Consider the following 19,737-nt stretch of genomic DNA (forward strand, 5'->3'; position numbering starts at 1 on the left):
ACGCAGCACCGCTCACCTTCAACAAGGCGGACTGGCAGCCCTGAGCGTCGCAGTCATGCCGGCCGGACCCGTGCAGGCGGTGCCCCCGCCGCCGCCGGCGGCCACCGAGCCCAAACAGGTACCGCGACCCCCGCACCTTAATCGGCAGCCTAAGCCTCGGCCTGGGCCCTCCTCTCCGGCGCGGGCGCTCTTCACTCGTGTAGAGGAAGAAGCGGCCGCTTACTAGGGCTTGGAGGGACTGCAAGTCCCAGGAGGCAGCGCGCTTCCCGCCCTACGCTGCCTTCGGGTAGCGAAACAAGCGGTCTTTCAAAGTGTGGTTCGCGGACCAGCAGCATCAGCATCACCTGGGAGTTCATTAGAAATGCCAGAACTAAATACTAATGCATTTTAGCAAGATCTCAAGGTGATTGGTTAAAGGTTGAGAAACACCGATCCAGCTCACTTGCAGGTTTTCTGTGGTACTGCCTCTCCTCACCCTGCCCTCTGGCTTTTGCCCAGTAATCCCTAACTTCCCAGCCTGTAGGGTACATTTGTGGTAGTTCTCAGTATCTACTCTTTGCGTACCCTTAAGCCAACCACCGTGTGAGGCTCCGACTGAACCAGAATGAATGGAGCACAGCTAGTTTATGAAGTTCACGGTTCTAGTGGGGAGACAGAAGTGAATTCTCAACAAATGTTTATTGCTTTAATCACCATAATTGATACCAGCCAGCTCTTAAATCAACCGAGAGGGAAAGAGGTGTGTAAATCATTGCAGTGTGGTGTGATATGCCCTGTAGGTGAAGCCCACATGAATGCTAAGTAAATTGTTTTTAGAAAGATGAATTGGTTTGTCAGGTGATTGGAAAGGGGAAATAGCATCCTTTATTCATTCAGCAAACCTTTATTGAGCACATACAGGTGTGCTGATTACTGCTTTGGGTTCAGTATACAGCAGAGTACGTGAGAGAAGAGGTCCCTACTCTTAGCACAAATATTTAAGTATGTCAGTATCCCTGGTATTTTCCCAGTCATTTGGGGAAAAGTAAACAAGGTCATACCAGATAATTGCAAAAACACCGGGGTAGGCATCAGGTGGTGTCTCCGATCAAGAGTAAATTAAAAAGTGTGGTTGAAGCCCAACCAGGGTTGGAAAGGAGTGGCAAAAGATGCATTTGGGGGGATTTGAACTTTTTCTAGTACACAGTGGGGAGAAAGGGAAGAGTTTTAAGCTGGATAATGACATGTTTGTGTTTCAGAAATTCAGGTAGGCAGGTTGTGATGAGAAATGCTAGGAGCACAGTTATTCAAAAGATGCTGAGGGCCTAGCTTAGATTGTGGCAGGGGGGTGAGACAGACGGGATGGGCAAGCTCAAGTCACAAAATGGCTGGTGGTGCAGACTCTGCAGCTAAAGTGATGTGTTGGAATCCTGGTTCTGCTCTTTGGTCCAGTTAAGCGTTACATTCCTCAATTTTGTCATCTGTAAATGGAGTATTCACGTCATAAGGCTCTTATAAGAGTTAATCTATTTAAAGTTTTTAGAAAAGTATATGGAACCCACTACGTTCTTGGTAAATGTTATCATCGAATGTGGAGGCTGAGGAAGGGAGAGGAGGCCCATGTTTCTGGCCTGAATGACTGAGTGCATGGTTGACCATTCATAAGGAAAGTGGTTAGAGAAGAAAGTGCCCGGGAGTCAGCTGGATCTAAAGTTCTCTGGCACATAAGAGTGATCTGGGACATCAGTTTGGGCTGGATTGTTCAACCTAGAGGTGGTAGGGGAAGTAGAGGATATGGTTGTGAGTGCCTGAGTACAGTGTGAATACCTTGGAGAATAGAATTTGGGGGAGCCCTAGGGCAGAAGATGAAACAGGAGCTAGGAAGGAAACTTGGATGGAATGGTGAGCAAGAAGTAAAGACAGGCGAGAATGGGACCTAGGAGTTGAGGAGTAGAGAGTTTTGTGAAGGCATGGTCACTGGTCACATGATCAGATGGCTGCTGTATTTGGCATTTTTTACTTTGGCAAGAGCACTTGAAATGGATGGGAGGTGAGGAGGTAGGAATGGTAAGACAGAGAACTCAGGATATTTACCAGAGGAAGAGGGGAGAGGACAGCAGCAGAAAAGAATGTGAGGGCAGGGGTGCTGCTATTTTTTTTTAAGACGAGAGATGGACCCTTTGTTTACTAAGGAGAAGAAGCTAGTAAAGAAAGAATATTGGAGTTTATGGGACAGTTGATGTTGGGTATTCCAGTGGGGTTTCACAGAACATTTGTGCATTGAGTGGTGGTTAAGACTGGAATAGATGCAGAGGAAAGGGGCATAAGGAGTTGTCAGCAAAGAGTTTCCTGTTTCTTTATTCAGCAAACAATCATTAAATATTCCATGCCAGGCACATCCCTAGGTGCAGACATGGCCTTCTGAATTCTGGGAGATGGTTTCTTAGAATGTGGTCAGATTCTCACCCCCATCCCCCATCTTAATCACCGGGGCACTTGGTAAAAATGTAGATTCCCAGTGTCACTGAGACCACTTGCCTGTGAGGGAGCCAAGGAGGCTGCTTTTTTCACTGGTTTCCCCAGGAGAGTCCCACTCAAGTATAGTGCAGTTAAGATAACCACTTTTCTGGAACAGAGGGTCCTAACTAGAGGAATGTCCACGGAAGAAAGTCTACATTCTCAATAATATTTTAGAGGAGTTTGACAGTGGGGATCCAGTCCCAAATCAGGAACTTTAAGACATTATTTTCCTTTTCTTGTTTTCACAGCCCACAGAAGAAGAAGCTTCTTCAAAGGAGGATTCTACTCCCTCCAAGCCAGTGGTGGGAATTATTTATCCTCCTCCAGAGGTCAGGAATATCGTTGACAAGACTGCCAGCTTTGTGGCCAGGTAATGTAGCTGCTTCTGCGTTGTCAGCCTAGGCCTGTTAGCTCATCTGACACCACAAGCTGGCGGTGAGGTAGGCAGTGGGCAAGATTGGTGTCTACAGCACAGCATGGTAGGGGCAGAATGTGAATCACACCCAGTCCCAGAGTCACCAGGAACCTGTGCTTCCAAAATGGGCCTGAGGAAGTGCCTGGAAAGTTGCTTTGTCATGGATAGTATGTGTGTCTGTACTACTGTATGATAGTATGATAGTCTGAGCTGCTGACCTGAGGAAGACAAAGAAAAGGAGTTGATTGTTCTCAGTATGTAAGAACTGTGCTCAGAGCTTCAACTGACCCATCTGTAAAATGGAATAAAATACCACCTCAGAGTTGTTGTAAGGCAGGAGAGGAGGAGTGGGACTGAGCTGCATGTGTCAGCAGTCTTCGTGGATGGCATGGAAGTCAGTCTGAGTTCCTCTCACTCTTCCGCATCTTATATACGCTCCCACTTCCTCAGATGGAATCTTCTTGATGGCCACTTGACTCCAAAGGTCAACACGTCCCCTAGTTTAAAATATTCTTTGGCAGCCAGCAGGCCTCATGCAACCTACAGAGCTCTTGTTTTTCTTCACAGTATATATTTTTAAAACTAGAATTAGTTGCCACTGTTGAAAAATGTGGAGATTGCACAATAAATCTGGATTTCTGGCTTCTGTGGGCAACCAGACAGCTCATTGCATGGAAGAAGTAGCTGGCCTAGAATAGACTCCTGCCTTCGGTCAGGGCATATACTCCAAAGGGCCACTCCTTGACCCCAAGGCAGCATCCCCATCACAGTACATCATGTAATTCAGGACTCCTTCCTTTCCCAACCCCCTAATATAATGAAAGGTAGAAGTTACTCTGCTTGATGGCTTTCACTTGTCAGGCTCCATGCAGATTCATATTATTACATTTCAAAGGCTTTGATTCACTTGGGTATTGCGTTAAATCTGTTCTGTGCTTGATTGAACAGTCAGATTTAGGGCAGTAAGTGTTGTGTTTATGATAAATGTTTAGTATCTCATAGCAACGCTCATACTTCTCTCTTCCCCCTGATAATTTAAAAACAGAATAAATAGGGTGTTAGAGGAAGAATCACCACAGTCTCACTACCAGAATAGTTTCTACCAGCTGTTTTCACTTTCCGGTTTCCTTCTGGGCCTTGGCATCCTTTTTTAGATCCTTTAATACTAGTAGATACTTTCACATCCTGCTTTTCCCTTTTGTGTTGTGTTATAAGCCTTTTCCCATGTAGCTCCGTGGTCCCCTGATGCTGTGCCGTCCTTGATACACCATGCTGAGGTGATGTTCCTTCCTGGACTTGGCAGTCTCCTCTATATTTTCCTTCAAGGTTGTTTCCAACATTTCAATTTGGCAAATGAAGCTGTGGGGAAATCTGAGCATTTTCTTTCCCTTCTAGATTGTTTCCTTAGAAGAGAATTCTGTGTGGCACATAAGTGGCTGAAAGAGGGTTTTTAAAGATTTTCTTAAACATTTTGCCAAGTAGCTTTCCAATAATTTTGTGCCAGCCTCTGCTGCCATAGAAATAACAGTTTCCAAGTTTTCTTAAAAATAAAAATGTATGCTTCCATATTTCTAGATTTATTTTTGGCTAAGGTGATTGCTTTGTAGGCATTTTTAAAATCTGGACTTGCTTTCATGTACATTGCAATGAAGGAACAGACCAGCACCATCCCACTCGGGGATAAAGAAAGCATGCAGGACCCTCTACTTCACTTCTGTTGGGTCACATATATTGATTGATGGAGCATACAGTAAAAATCACTGAGTATGTTTTTCCGAAAGAAGTTTTTTCTCTCTTGGTTTGGTCTTTCCTGAATTTTCCTGTCAAGAAACTGAAGTGGAAATTACCCTTAAAAAGTCCCACCAGCTGGGTTGACTCAGAATCATGTCTTTTTCTGCTGAAATCTATTCCTTGTGTTAGAGAACATAATTCTAAAATTAACATTAAGTTAATTTAAAAGAACAGAATCTCTTGGAACAAACATTCTTGCCTTCTTTTTTTCTTTCAGATTATTCCCAGATGTGGTAAGGTTATGGCTTAGGAGGCAGTGATAGAAGAAGCAACCAGAGCCCCCTTTTCTTAGCAGCCCTTTGTCTGCCCTGGGCGTTTGCTGGGTATGATTGTCTAGTTTAGCAATATCTAAGTGTGCACTTACCTTCCTCTTCATATATGGTTTGCATTATAAGAGAGGGAAAGATGCTTCTTCCCCAAGTAGGAGGTTCCAGTTGGACTAATGTACTGTCAAATTGAGACCTCATGGTGTTATTCATGCTACAGGGTGTGGCCAGAGCTTGCAAAGTAGCTAGCCTGGGTGTTTACCACTGCCGTGGCAGTTTGTTACGGTTGCTAATCTGGGGCACAGTGTTGCCTTTATGTACCCTGTCTCCTGCCCTCTCTTCAACTAATAGGGCCAGGGTGTGAAAGTCTGAAGAAAGGGAGCAACCTGCTACCAGCAGCCCCTAGAACCATCCCTTGATGATTTTGGAGCATCTTCTGAGTGTTGGGCTCTGTCTGGAGTAGTGAGGGAAGCCCCACAGACATCTAATACCCAGATCATCTCTAATGTTTGTGGAACAGCCCTTTCTAAGTTTCATAGGAGTGACAGCCCTTGGATTTCAGGCCACCCTATGATTCAGAAAAACTTTGGCATCTCCTTAGCTGATTTGATCTCAGTACACCAGGGTAGAGAGAGAAGGTAGTATTAGTTGCATCTTACACATGGGAAATTGAGTCAAAGAGAAGGTTGGGTTCCCAATTTTGGGGGTGGGGAGGGTAGAGGGGCTGGAGATTGAGTTCACTCGCCAGTGGCCAGTGATTTAATCAATCATGCCTCTGTAACTAAGTCTCCATAAAAAACCCTAACTGATGGGATTCAGAGAGCTTCCAGGTCGGTAAGTAAGAACACATCTGAGGGGGTGCTGGGAGGGTGGTGCACCCCACACTCTACAGGGACAGAATCTCCTGTGCTCAGGACCCTACCAGACCTATCCCTGTGTGTCTTTTCATCTGGCTGTTCATTTTTACCCTTTAAAATATCTTTTTTTTTTTTTAATAAACTGGTAATCTAGGAAATTAAAAAAAAAAAAGAGCGGGGAGGGTTGATAACTTGAAGAATTGTTAGTGAACCCAAAATATGAATATTGTCCATATCTTATGTCTTTAGGGTTAACGTGCTTTCTGACTGACACAGATGGTGTATATGTCTGACACCTTGAAGTATTGCCATTGGGCTCTCTAAAAATCAGGGTTTCCTAAATTTCACGACAGGGATTTTTTTTTTTTTTTTTTTTTAATCCTGAAGTTTTAAAGGAATGCAAACTGGGGACCTGGGGTTTATGTGGAAAACTGTCTCAGCTACCGAGAGAGGTAGAGACCTCCCTTCTATTCTTACCACTCCCCTCGTTATCTGAATGTGCCTTACATAGCAGCACAGATCATGTCCTTGGGGAGCAGTTTTTCCAGTGTGGGCCTCACTTAGTAAATGGGGTGATGTGGTAGTACTTGGACAAAATACTACTTTGGACAAGGTAGTACTTGGACAAAGCATTACATCAAATGGTCTGTGTTTTGATGTTTTTCTCAATCCTTGTGGTTACCCAAAGGACAAAGTGTCAGTTTGGTGCTAGTGTATCTTTAACAGTACTCCAGCCCTCTGTCCTCTTTCTTTCTTTCTTTCTTTTTTTTTTTTTTTTTTGTCCTCTCTCTTTTTAACTAAGATCTGGCCTCAGTCTCAGGAAACCTTGAACTAGACTTTAATGATACTACTTTGTTTTCATTATGTTTAATTTTATGTTTCCTTTTGTTAGTAAAGCCATACTGATTTTTACTTGAAGTAGTAGTATATGCTTTCCTTTTTGAGTAATTCTTAAAATGAATAAACTTCATTAAAAGAACACAGTAGCTTAGATAATTTTGGGAATGGCAAGACTAGCAGAAGGGCTGCAGGAATGTCAGAGGTCTGGGACACCCTGTGGTAGAGGTGTTCTGGCCCAGGCTTGAAGGAGGTAGACAACTCTGGCTGGTGACACAAGAGTTTCAGGAGGACCTCTCCAGTGCTTAGGGATGGGCTAGTTTGATGAGTGGTGACAAGAAGGGGGCTTGAATGGGTAATGTTCTGAGTCTAGGCAATTGTAAGGGTTGTAGTGTTAATTCTCTTTCCTTCTTTGTAGAAATGGACCTGAATTTGAAGCTAGGATACGACAGAATGAGATCAACAATCCCAAGTTTAACTTCTTGAACCCCAATGACCCTTACCATGCCTACTACCGCCACAAGGTCAGCGAGTTCAAGGAGGGGAAGGCTCAGGAGCCCTCGGCTGCCATCCCCAAGGTCATGCAGCAGCAGCAGCAGGCCACCCAGCAGCAGCTGCCCCAGAAGGTTGGAACTCACCCCTCCCTTCATATCCCCAGGGCTAAGAGGGAAGCCTGGACAGAGAGGGGAAGATAATGAACTCTGCTCTCCAAACCTCTCTACCAGCCAGGAAGAGACACAAGGTTTTTATCTACTGAGGCTCAGATAGCAAAGTACTGTTGACAGTTGGCATTTTCTGAGCACTGCTTGTCCAGCTCTTTGCTCAGTGCTTTAGGAGTCTTCCTGTCACCTCACAGCAGCTGCTTAAGGAGGACAGCAAAGTGACCATTTTACAGCTGAGGAACCTAAGGCTTGGGGAAATACAGTTTACCCAGGCCACAGTCAGGAGTCCAGAGTTCAAACTCTTGGCCCCTGCTCTTTGCCTTGACCGTGGAGTGAGGACAGTGGCTTGTGATCCCCTTCTTGAGCATCCCTCCCTTCCATCTCACCTTCCCAGGGCCCCTCCATCTGGCCTGCCCTAATACCCTAATCCTCACTAGGTCCACAAATAGGGACAATTAAGGGTTGTTGGTGTGGACAAGAAGGGCTGGCACAATTTCCCTCCTGTATAGACCTGGACTGGTCCTTTCTCTTTGCTGTTTTCCTGAACCATGGTGGCAAAGGCTACCTCTTGTTTTACAGTGGGAAATAAAGGTTCAAGTAGATTCTGTTACCTTGCATTGCAATTTACTACTCCTAGGGCCTCAGGCTACCTCAGTTTCCTCATCTGTAAAAAGGATTCACAGTACCTGTTCTGTCTACCTCGTGGTTTGTGTGGAGGCCAGATGAGGTAACAACCGTGGAGTCCTCTCCAGTGGGTCCTCTGCACACATGTAGGGCTTACTGTGGCCTCCATATCCCTCGGATGGGATTTAATATGGCATGTTCCTGTAGAATCTTCTGCCACCAAGTTTTGGCCCTCAATTTCAGGGCAACAGCAGAAATACAGAGGGGCACGGTTCTTGCTCAAAGCCATGCAGGGAGTTGAGGCCACAGTTGGCCAACTAATTGGTGCTCTTGTGAGTTAGTATTCTCTCACACCATGGGCCAGTGATGTGCACATGGTTAACAGAAGCGTAGAGGTCCATGCCATCCTATCGGGGGTGTCTTCCCACCCCCCTCGAGCCTCACATTCCCTCTATCTGCATCGTAGGTCCAAGCCCAGGTAATCCAAGAGACCATCGTGCCCAAAGAGCCCCCTCCTGAGTTTGAGTTCATCGCAGACCCCCCCTCCATCTCAGCCTTCGACCTGGATGTGGTGAAGCTGACGGCTCAGTTTGTGGCCAGGAATGGCCGCCAGTTTCTGACCCAGCTGATGCAGAAAGAACAGCGCAACTACCAGTTTGACTTCCTCCGCCCTCAGCACAGCCTTTTCAACTACTTCACGAAGCTGGTGGAGCAGTACACCAAGGTGCCTGGGCAGGGCAGGGGCCGGGGTGCTGGGCCTAGGGAAGGAAGGCATCTTGCGGAAGCACTGAATCTATTCATGTCTACAAGGACAGTACTCCACCGTGGGTCCCTGGGCAGATGTAAAAATTCCAGTTCAGTGTAAAGTCTTGATTTCTATTGAGTTTTTCTTTTTAAATGTAACAGATTGCTGGTTTTAAAGAGAAGTGAAACGTGTGATTGATAACTGTCATTAGGTTAGTGCCTGCTATGTGACAAGGCCAAATGGTACTAGCTGCTCTTAAGTACATTTAAATTTTCAGTTGCCTTGCATAGTACCTGAGAAGAAGCAAGCCGTTAATAATTGCCTCCTTTTTGCCCAGTTTAATCTTCACAAGAACCTAGGATGTGTTCCCCTCTCCCCTTTTTCAGAAGTAGAAACAGGCTCAGAGAGTTGAAGTCACTTACTCATGGTCTCAGCTAGTAAGTGGCTGCACTGACTCTTAACACCTATGTTGTTTTTCACTCTAAAAAGTACCTGGAATTAGAATATAATTTAAGTAGATATTGAGAAACAATTCAACATAAGCATAGCCAGTATTGATGGAATGCTTGTATATGTAGCATGTTTTCATTTAATTCCTAATAAACTCTAAGGTAGCCACTGGTCTCCTTATTTTATAGAAGAGGAAATGGGCACAGCAAAGTTAATTTGGATAGAGTCATACAGCCAGGGCTTGCTGAGCTGGGACATGACCTCTGGCATTTTTACTCCAGACCCTAAGACTTGGATCTTAATTATCCTGTTAAAAATATCTTAATTATTATACTACATTGTTGTAATCAAGAATCTGGACAAGTCAATATTGGTATTGAAAAATAATTGGATCTGGGGTCCCTGGGTGGCTCAGTCGGTTAAATGTCTGACTTCACCTCAGGTTATGATCTCACATAAGAGTTGTGAGTTTGAGCCCCACATCAGGCTCTACACTGTGTGGAGCCTGCTTGGGATTCCCTTCCCCATTTTCTTTCTCTCTCTCTCTCTCTCTCTCTCTCTCTCTCTCTCTCTCTCAAAATAAATTTTAAAAAATTAGATCATTAATTTATTGCAAAGAACACTGATAACAGATTTGCCAGTGGCTTGTTTTTCTTGTTATACATGTAGTGGAGGTTGTCTTCCTGATTAGTGGCATGATTTGTACATCTTTTCTTGTTATTTAGAAACAGTACATTAAAGATCTGACTTAAAAGGACTCATAATGATTTCCTCTAATTTTGATCTGAGTATGTAACTAGAAAGAATTACAAAGATGTATGCGTTTAGAAAATGATCAAATCCAAAAATGGTAGAGTAGCTAAAATAACAATCATTTGAAGGCCAAAGGGTTAGTGTAATTACACAGTATCAATTTTAAGTGAGCCCTGTGTTAATTTTCCCTAGTGGACTACTTCCAGGGTTAAAGGTCCCCAGATACCTTTTTACTCTGTTACTTTCCTGTTTCTTCTCCCTCAGAACTTGGGTATAGACATTTAGTACTCTAACCTGAGGGCACTGGTGTCTGTCTTTAGCCATGGGAGATTCCAGGAGCAGATTTATTCCTGGGATAGAGGTATAGAGAGGATGGGGGTGGGGGAGGGGTGGGCTGAGCCAGTTTACCAGTAACAATAAATACTATTTGTGGGGGGAGAGGGGTGCCTGGGTGGCTCAAGATGGTTAAGCATCTGACTTCGGCTCAGGTCGTGATCTTGTGGTTTGTGAATTCAAGCCCTGCATTGGGCTTCTTGCTGACAACTTGGAGCCTGCTTCAGATTCTGTTTCTCCCTCTCTCTCTGCCCCTCCCCTGCTCACATTCTCTGTCTCCCTCTCAAAAATAAATTTTTTTTTTAAAAATTAAAAAAAAAACTATTGGGGCAGGTAGAATGACTGGCTGTTTTGAACAAAGCCATCATTTGTTGTCAAACTTATGTTCATTGTCAGAATTCATTTCAAATTCTGGAATTAACAATAGTGAACAGAAAAGAGATTAATTTCTGTCTATGGAGTTTCTGGTCTAGTGAGGGGGCAACAGGCAAGTGCAATGTCAGTGGATGTTAGCTGGTAATAAATCCTGTGGAGAAATAGAAAGCAGGGGACAGAGATCTAGGAGATAGGGCCTGTGGGTGGCAGTCTTGGGTAGGGTCATCAGGGGAGCATGTGCAAAAGGGTAGGAACATTTCTGTGCCCTGAGAGCAGCCAGCACATGCTGACTGTACCCTGGGTGATATAGGCAGTGCATTTGTGTATTTTCCTGCTGATTCTTGCAGCAACCTTTTAATGTTGACTGTGCTGACTTTAAGTGGTGGTGTCACCATTTGTAGAAGGAAGCCAAGTTACAGAGGTTAAGTAACTTGCCCAAAGTTGTTGCATAGCCAAGTGGAGCTGGGATTGGGACCTGGAACCCTATGCTCTCACTTTTCTTATGCCTTTCCACAGGCTCCAGAAGGCAACCTCTTTGTCCTGTGTTGTGCACTGACAGTTGCTTTAACTCTTTTGTGTTTCAGATCTTGATTCCACCTAAAGGGTTATTTACAAAGCTCAAGAAAGAGGCTGAGAATCCCCGAGAAGTTTTGGACCAGGTAAACTGAATTATAACCAGTTACTGATGGTGCAAGTTACTTTGGGTTGTTTCATGTTTGGAAATAGTCTCTGAGGTGGTACCTTGCTGTGTTCCAGGCACAGGAGTGGTGAGAAGAAAGGCCTTGTGGCCACAAAAAGCCAAAGAACCCTAGATTGTCTGGTCGCTAACTTTCTGTTTTTCTCTCAGCTTTACTGGATCTTCCTCTTTTTTGCCCTCACTAGAAGCCAACTCCTGAGCAGGTTTTCTGGTGACAGATGCCTTTTGAGGCCCCAAGTTCTCAAGAGTCAAGGAGAGAAGGCATATTGGTGCTGCCTGTTTTGGGTAGCTGCATGAAGGTTTTGTTTTCAGACTCTCAGATTGCCGCTGCTTTTGTGGGTACTTGGTTGTCACACAGACTTCCTGGGATGGAGTTTGATGCTCTGTGAGAACAGAGCCTCTTGCCAAATCAAGCAGAAAACTCTGAGGTTATAACAAATGGCTGCCCTTGGGGCCCAGACACAAGGTTTCTGTGACATTTAGAATTTTTTTTTTTTGTTGTTTACATTTTATTTATTTTTGAGAGAGAGAGCACAAGTGGGGGAGAGGCAGAGAGAGAGAGAGAGAGGGAGACACAGAATCCGAAGCAGGCTCCAGGCTCTGAGCTGTCCGCACAGAGCCTGACATGGGGCTCGACCTCACAAACTGTGACATCATGACCTGAGCCGAAGTCGGATGCTTAACCGACTGAGCCACCCAGGTGCCCCGACATTTAGAATTTTTATTCTGTCCAAGCTTTGGGCCTGACTGAGACCAGATGCACATACCAGGAATTTCCTCTTGTAGGCAGAACAGTCTCCTCTTCCAAGGGAGATGCTGGCTTTGGTAAAGGTATTGAAGGTGGCTGCTCCATCAGGAGCTGACCCTGATTCAGCATAGCATCATGCTGTTTTCTGTTTCTTCAGGTGTGTTACCGGGTGGAGTGGGCCAAGTTCCAGGAGCGAGAGAGGAAGAAGGAAGAAGAGGAAAAGGAGAAGGAGCGGGTGGCGTATGCACAGATCGACTGGCATGATTTTGTTGTGGTAGAAACAGTAGACTTCCAACCCAATGAGCAAGGTAGGTCTGTGAGGAAGGGAGGTGTGTGACTCCAGATGGGGAGCCAGGAGCTTAGAACCATCCTGGGATATTTCAGATACACATCTCTTCCCAGGGAGCAGCACAGTGCCCCCGAGGTTTTTATCAGTATGTTTCATCTCTGCTCTCAAAAGACTTTAGATTTACCACATTGCCCCCACTTAAACCCAATTGAGCAAACTTAGTGCCAGACCTTGGGTGGGTGTCTGGAGCTGGGAGAGAAGTCAGACAGCCTTGGCCCTTGGAGAGCTTACAGTGCGGGAAGGGTAGACAGATGGGCCTCTGATAAAGAGCGTCTGTGGAGGTCTCCCTTTGACTCTGGATTGCTTTCTGCCAGGAAACTTCCCTCCCCCTACCACGCCGGAGGAGCTGGGGGCCCGAATCCTTATTCAGGAGCGCTATGAGAAGTTTGGGGAAAGTGAAGAGGTTGAGATGGAGGTTGAGTCTGATGAGGAGGATGAGAAACAAGAAAAAACGGAGGAGCCTCCTTCCCAGTTGGACCAGGACACCCAAGTGCAAGACATGGATGAGGTGTGCTTCTGGGAGGGCCTGTGGGGCTGGCCTTTCCTTCTGGAGCTTAAGGAGATGGGGGTGCTCTCCACCAGAGTCAGAGATCCACCTCCCTTGTGAACCTTGGAAGGAGGCACAGGTCCTGAATAAGGCATCCTGGTTGAGCAGCTGCCCAAACTCAGGCAGCATAGAACCTCTTTCCAGCTCAGGCAACAAAGATTCATTCACAGGCAAGGATCTGAAAGCTGTGCTGGCTCTGTTCTGTGACCTTCCCCCTTTGCCCAGAGGCCCTGCTCCCCACTGCTCCTGTGCCAGCTCTCAGTTAAGGAACGCTTTGCACCACATGCTTTGATACATTTGAGCTTGGGCCCAAATGATCAGCAGTTCCCAGACCTTTTCTAAGTGTAGCCTGTTGCTTCCCTTCGACCGCCTCTACCCCCTCCGAGGCAGGCCCGCCGAGCAGGCATAGAGCCTCTAGAGCCAAGCTGCCTCCTCCCCTTGGAAAGAATTTGTGTGTGAGAAGAAAGGCTCCTGTGTCTGTGGGAATTGACTTTTTCTCTCCCTCCCAGCATTGCTCCATGAGCAGCTACCATTGAGTGCCAGCTTGCCCCCCGCACCCCTCCCCAGCATGTTTAAGTGCCCTTGGCCTCCTGGGACTGCCTGGTGCCAGCTGCTGGAAATGCCTGGGCGGAGTGTTAGCACCACAGCCCCCAGCACTCTCATTCATGTTGTGAGGAAGCAGCTTGGCTGGCTGCCGGCTGGCCTCGGCTGCCCCCAGAGGCTTAGCACATGGACGCTGGCTGGCAGGGACCTAGGTTCCTTGCCACTCTGAGAGCTGCCAGGGCTCAGCTGCAGGGGGATGGCCTGTCGGCCCTTCTTTAAGTCCTGCCATTGCTTTGCTTTTCAGGGTTCAGATGATGAAGAAGAAGGGCAGAAAGTGCCCCCACCCCCAGAGACACCCATGCCTCCTCCTCTGCCCCCGACTCCAGACCAAGTCATTGTTCGGAAGGATTATGACCCTAAAGGTAGGGCCTGCCTGCTTTCCTGCCTTCACATATTCCTCAGACCTTCTGTTTCTAAGAGGGCTCGAGGTTGCTGGTCGCGAAGGCATTGATAGTCTTTTCCTTTGCAGGCCTGGTGATAGGGAACAGAGCTTAGTCCTCTTTGGTGCCCAGGTGCCTTGCACAGTGCTAGGTACAGCATGGCACTAAATGGATGGGTCTTGGATGAGTAACACATGAATAAAACAATAATTTCTTAACGTCTGTTGCTTCCCAGTATTCTCATTCAAGCATCTCTGTTTTTTGGTTTTTTTTTTTTAGCTTCCAAGCCCCTGCCTCCAGCCCCTGCACCAGATGAATATCTCGTGTCTCCCATCACGGGGGAGAAGATCCCTGCCAGCAAAATGCAGGAACACATGCGCATCGGGCTTCTCGATCCCCGCTGGCTGGAGCAGCGAGACCGCTCCATCCGTGAGAAGCAGAGCGATGATGAGGTGTATGCACCAGGTGAGGTGGGGGTTCTCCCACCCAGTCCACACCCCTTCTCTGACTCCGCCCTGACTCCCTTTGACTCATGGGCACGTCTAGACTTTAAAGAAATGAAAAGCAAGAATTGAGGTCAACAAAAACTTTGGAGGATAGGTATAGTCTGTGATGCTACAAAAGAACTGCCCGTTTTCCAGAAGGACTCTTCGTAAGACTCCTCCAGAGGCAGATACCTGACATGGATGGCATCCCAGACATCCCAGAGTTGGAAGGGTGCTCGTCTTGGAGTTGTCTTAGAATGAGGGCTCTGGTGGCTGGAGCACCTTGAGCAATTTGAAATGAGACACGATAGGGAGAAACCTGTCCCGGAAGCAGGAGACTAAGCTTTTAGTCCTGACTGCTACTTGTCGCTTTTGTGACCCTGTCCTCCCAGTTGCTTTTCGTAAGTTAAGCAATTGGATAGCCTCTAGTGTACGGGCTTTTTGCTGGTTGGGCAGCCTTCCCCAGGCTCAGAGGATAGGCATGCTATGTTGGGACCCAGATTCAGGCCTGCTCCATGGGACCAGCCTCTACCCTGTACCATGAGAGTTGCTGGTATGTTGGAAGGACACCTGGTTTTAGTTTTCCTTTCTGCTCCCTGCCTCCATTTTGTGACTATCCAGGTCTGGATATCGAAAGCAGCTTGAAACAGTTGGCTGAGCGGCGTACTGACATCTTCGGTGTAGAGGAAACAGCCATTGGTAAGAAGATTGGTGAGGAGGAGATCCAGAAGCCAGAGGAAAAGGTGACATTCTGATGGATCCTAGTACTTTCCCCACCCTCACACTCCTATACTTGGGCTCAGTTTCAGAAGCCCTGACAAGCTGCGGCTTTGCTTTCCTTTGTAGGTGACCTGGGACGGTCACTCAGGCAGCATGGCGCGGACCCAGCAGGCTGCCCAGGCCAATATCACCCTCCAGGAGCAGATTGAGGCCATCCACAAGGCCAAGGGCCTAGTGCCAGAGGATGATACGAAGGAGAAGATTGGTCCCAGCAAACCCAATGAACTTCCTCAGCAGCCACCACCTCCATCTTCAGCCACCAACATTCCTAGCTCTGCCCCTCCCATTACCTCTGTGCCTCGGCCACCCGCAGTAAGCCAGTAGCCACTTTGGGACTAATCTTTTAGCATTTGCTTTTTGGGGTTGGACTCTATTGGCTGAGAAGGACAGCTTCCTTGCAGCGGGGCCCAAGGGCTGCTTGGGTTAAGTTGAGAGACAAAGAACTCTTTAATAGTAAGTGGGAACCTCTAGTCTGTGTGGGAGGATTGGAACAGGGAGGGAAGCAGGAGGCAAAAGTGAGAAGCAGGCTTGGGGCAGAGAAGGGCTGCAGGGCTTAACAGGTCTTCGAGGACTGTTGGCCTGTCTCCAGGAAGCTAAGTTGAGGTCAGCCTCTTTAGTGGCTTTTTCAGTGTCTGCCACAAGCAGCTGGTTGAGTCTCAGGAGGAAAGAATGTCACCCTGGGCCTCTCTTGGCGTAGTTCCTGTCAGAGTTTAGTCATGGGCTGCAGTTTGTCAGTCCCAGGGGATTCAGTCGGAGCTTTCCAGCCCCCATCCTCAAAGGTTGCTGGTGGCTAATCACCAGCCATATGTGCCATTGAGGTCCACCTTTGGTTTTCTGTGATCTATGTGTCTCTTCTTCCCCACAGATGCCACCTCCTGTTCGTACCACGGTTGTGTCTGCAGTACCTGTCATGCCCCGCCCCCCGATGGCATCAGTGGTCCGACTACCCCCAGGCTCAGTGATTGCCCCCATGCCGCCAATCATCCATGCACCCAGGATCAATGTGGTGCCCATGCCTCCCTCAGCCCCTCCTATCATGGCACCCCGCCCACCCCCCATGATTGTGCCGACAGGTCAGTGTCTCTCATGTCGCTTTCCAAGCCATTGGGTCAGGACTTTGGACCAGGCACATCAGCAGTGGCTGATGGTAGTGCCCAGCTTTTCCAGTTGGGTGTCCAGCTCAGAGAAGAGCCTTGGTTTCCCCATGTGAACAATCCCTGAGCTAGGAGCTGGGGAACTGGTGGTCCTAGGGGAGATAGGCTGATGTGGCAGAGCTGGGGTCTGTGCACCTGGAGTGGTCAGGCCCCAGACAGGTGCAGAGGCCTAGTGAGACTTGCTGTCAGCTGGCACCTACTCCATCCATCAGTTCTGCCCCTCTTCTAGGCTTCTGTTGCCCAGTGTGGGCAGTCTCTTAGGTCTCCCTGCCAGGGAACTTACTGGCTCTCAGACTGAGCCAGGAGTGACTCTTCACACCCCTGACTGTGAGAAGTGGGACACCTTTGCAGTCTTTCCTCATTTATCACCATCCCTGAGTCCCAGGGCCCTTCCTCCCACTCATGAGGCTGCTTATTCCTGTCTTGGCAGCATTTGTGCCTGCTCCTCCTGTGGCACCTGTCCCAGCTCCAGCCCCCATGCCCCCTGTCCACCCCCCACCTCCCATGGAGGATGAGCCTGCCTCCAAGAAACTGAAGACAGAGGACAGCCTTGTGCCTGAGGAGGAGTTCCTACGCAGAAATAAGGTATGTGATACCAGAGTGCCACCTGTGGCCTGGAGTGACTAGTGGGGGTACCCAGTCTTGCCCCAGTTACACACTCCCTGGCGCACCCTCTTCTCCCACTGTTTTGGCTTCTGGGGCCTGGGTCAGTTATTGGAAGCCTGTAAGGGCTTCTGGGTACACAGTAGATGCATAGTCAACAGTGGAAGGATCGGACCAAATAGGCAGTCCCTCTGTTGTGAACTATCATGGAGACCAGTAGGAAAACTAGCTGGTAAGCAGCAGGACTAATGTAGGCAGCAGGACTTGAGTGTGAAGGGACCTTGAATACTGGAAGAAATCCCGGGTGTAGTTCTTAATTTCTTTGCGACCTTCTTCTGTGGCTCCAGTCCTTTGAAGTTCTCCCTGTTGTGGGGATCCTGTTGGGGTGCTAGAAATAAGAACTTTGACACTTCCAGTGCCTAAGGAAGCTGTCCGCCTCTAGTGAGGAGGCAGAAACAGTCCTAGCCGCACTCCCCCAGTGCATTTGACCAGATTTTTTTTTTTCTTTCTGATAGCAGTTCCCATTTTCTGAGTACCAGCTGAAGTGCCAAGAGCTACACGTTTTATGGGCACTTGTTTCTTCAGTGCTTACAACAGTACCATGCAGTCGTTGTGATCACTTGTTTTATAAACTTGGCGTTGAGGCTCAGAGAGACCTAGTTAGCAGGGAAACTGAGTTGGGAGCCTAGGTCTCTGACCTTGCAGTTTATATTCTCTCTGTGGTGCTTCTGGGGTTTGCAGGGCATTTTCTTACTACTTTTTCGGTTCCAGACTCACCAAAAGGCAGGGTAGAGATCGTTTTAAAGATTTCTTTGCTCTGTAAAGGTAAGGTAAGGAAAGATATTTCCTGCCTTGTAAAATGAGACTTGGATTAGTTGATCTCTAAAGATCTTATGATTTGAGAGTCAGAATTTCATGGGGTTGGTCTGGGCCAACTTCTTAGGGAGTTGGCAAAGAGGAAGAATGTGACTTACTAGGAAGGAAGGAAAAGCAGAGCATGCTGGGGGGAACCAGAGACCTTTAATCCCAAATCTTGAAAATGGGGGGGATGAGTTGTGACATCATACTAATGGCCTTAATAGTGAATTGGAGCAGAGTCCAGGAGTTCACATGGACAGGAGACATTGTTCAGACTGGTCCAGGAATAGGAGAGCATAGTTGCTGATGGGCTCAGGGTTCCCTGGCCATAATGGCCATGTCCTATTTTGCAGGGTCCAGTGTCCATCAAAGTCCAAGTGCCCAACATGCAGGATAAGACTGAATGGAAACTGAATGGACAAGTTCTGGTCTTTACCCTCCCGCTGACAGATCAGGTATGAGTTGGTGTTGCTAACTGGCATCAGGTGCACTGGATCCCAGGATTCAGGGGCAGCTTTCTTTAGCTGACCTTAGCAAAGAGGTGAATGACCTCTCTCTGTCCCACAGGTCTCTGTCATCAAGGTGAAGATTCACGAAGCCACGGGTATGCCCGCAGGGAAACAAAAGCTGCAGTATGAGGTGGGTCACATATCAGTGCTCCTGCCCCTTGGGTTCAACACCTCTGCCATCGCAGAAGCTTAATGACCTGTGGAATCTAAAGGAGTGGGGAGACATGTGGGGTGGCCATGTGAGTCTATCCTCGAAGTGATGATGCTGGCTAGGAGTGCCAGGGCAGGTTAGCCTGACAGAATGAAACTCTGCTGGGGTCACAGTATAGTCTTGTGTGAGGCCCAAAAAACTTTTTGCCTTAATGACTAGGGTGGACATTTGGTCGGTTTCTGGCCCAGAGGTAGAGGTATGAACGGGAGGTAGAGCCATCCCAGCCAGTGTGGTCTGGGGTAGCCTGGCTTTGTGCAGGGACACAGAGGTCATAGTCCACCTCAACCTGGTGTCCGCCTGGCATGCTTTATTCTCCGTCTCAGTACTTTGACAAATGCCTACTCTGAGCCTCAGTTTCCTGCTCTGTCAGATGAGACTTGGACTAGTTGATCTCTAAAGATCTTCTGATTTGAGAGTCAGAATTTCATGGGGGTTGGTCTGGGCCAACTTCTTGGGGAGTTGACAAAGAGGAAGAGCGTGACTTACTAGGAAGGAGGGAAAAGCAGAGCATTCTGGGAGGGAACCAGAGACCTTCAGTCCCACCCTTACACCCTCCCACCCCCCCACCCCCCTACCCCCCTACCCCCCTGCCATTGTCCTACCTTCTTTCAGGCCCCTGTATTCTCTGAGTTCAGAGTGAATGGATGTTGGGAGTTGTGAGGCTATATACTGTTAAAGGCCAGATTGCCCTGTGCTAAAGCACACCATCTGTTTTCCAGGGCATTTTCATCAAGGATTCCAACTCACTGGCTTACTACAACATGGCCAATGGCGCTGTCATCCACCTGGCCCTCAAGGAGAGAGGCGGGAGGAAGAAGTAGAGGGAAACCTGCTGTCAGATCTCAGCCACTGCCGTTTTTTGCCTCTACTATCCCCTACTGCCCCACCCTCTGCCCCAGACCCAGGAGACCCTGCCTTGCACATTTCTTTATTTCTTACTAAGTTTGGAAATTCAAATGGTCCTGAGCTTTCTAAGCCACTCTCCTTCCCAGTGGTCTCTGGAATCCCTTTGTGTTTGAGTCTTGATTTGAGGGGATTCATTTCTTTAGGTAGCATATTAGGAGATATGAACCCAGAGATGTCCTGTGGGATAGTATCATAGTGCCAAGTGGCACTTGGCTGATAGAATATGGTTGTTCTCATTATTAATCATTTTGTATTTTGCCATGGGTTGTCTAATAAACCTCTTGTGTCTTTCTTGTGAAA

General features: G+C 47.6%; 1 protein-coding gene across 1 annotated transcript; it reads left to right on the forward strand.

The window, feature by feature from the left end:
• The first annotated feature begins 9 nt into the window (after positions 1-9).
• On the forward strand, positions 10-19,737 carry SF3A1 (splicing factor 3a subunit 1). Its single transcript, XM_043559275.1, has 16 exons — positions 10-118; positions 2,748-2,869; positions 7,084-7,291; positions 8,418-8,675; positions 11,192-11,266; positions 12,210-12,360; positions 12,716-12,909; positions 13,796-13,913; positions 14,211-14,396; positions 15,038-15,159; positions 15,263-15,508; positions 16,062-16,269; positions 16,781-16,935; positions 18,165-18,266; positions 18,379-18,450; positions 19,251-19,737. The coding sequence occupies exons 1-16, from the start codon at positions 56-58 to the stop codon at positions 19,350-19,352; spliced, it is 2,382 nt and encodes a 793-aa protein (XP_043415210.1). The 5' UTR covers positions 10-55; the 3' UTR covers positions 19,353-19,737.

The sequence above is a fragment of the Prionailurus bengalensis genome, chromosome D3 (assembly GCF_016509475.1).
Source record: "Prionailurus bengalensis isolate Pbe53 chromosome D3, Fcat_Pben_1.1_paternal_pri, whole genome shotgun sequence".
Classification (NCBI taxonomy): domain Eukaryota; kingdom Metazoa; phylum Chordata; class Mammalia; order Carnivora; family Felidae; genus Prionailurus; species Prionailurus bengalensis.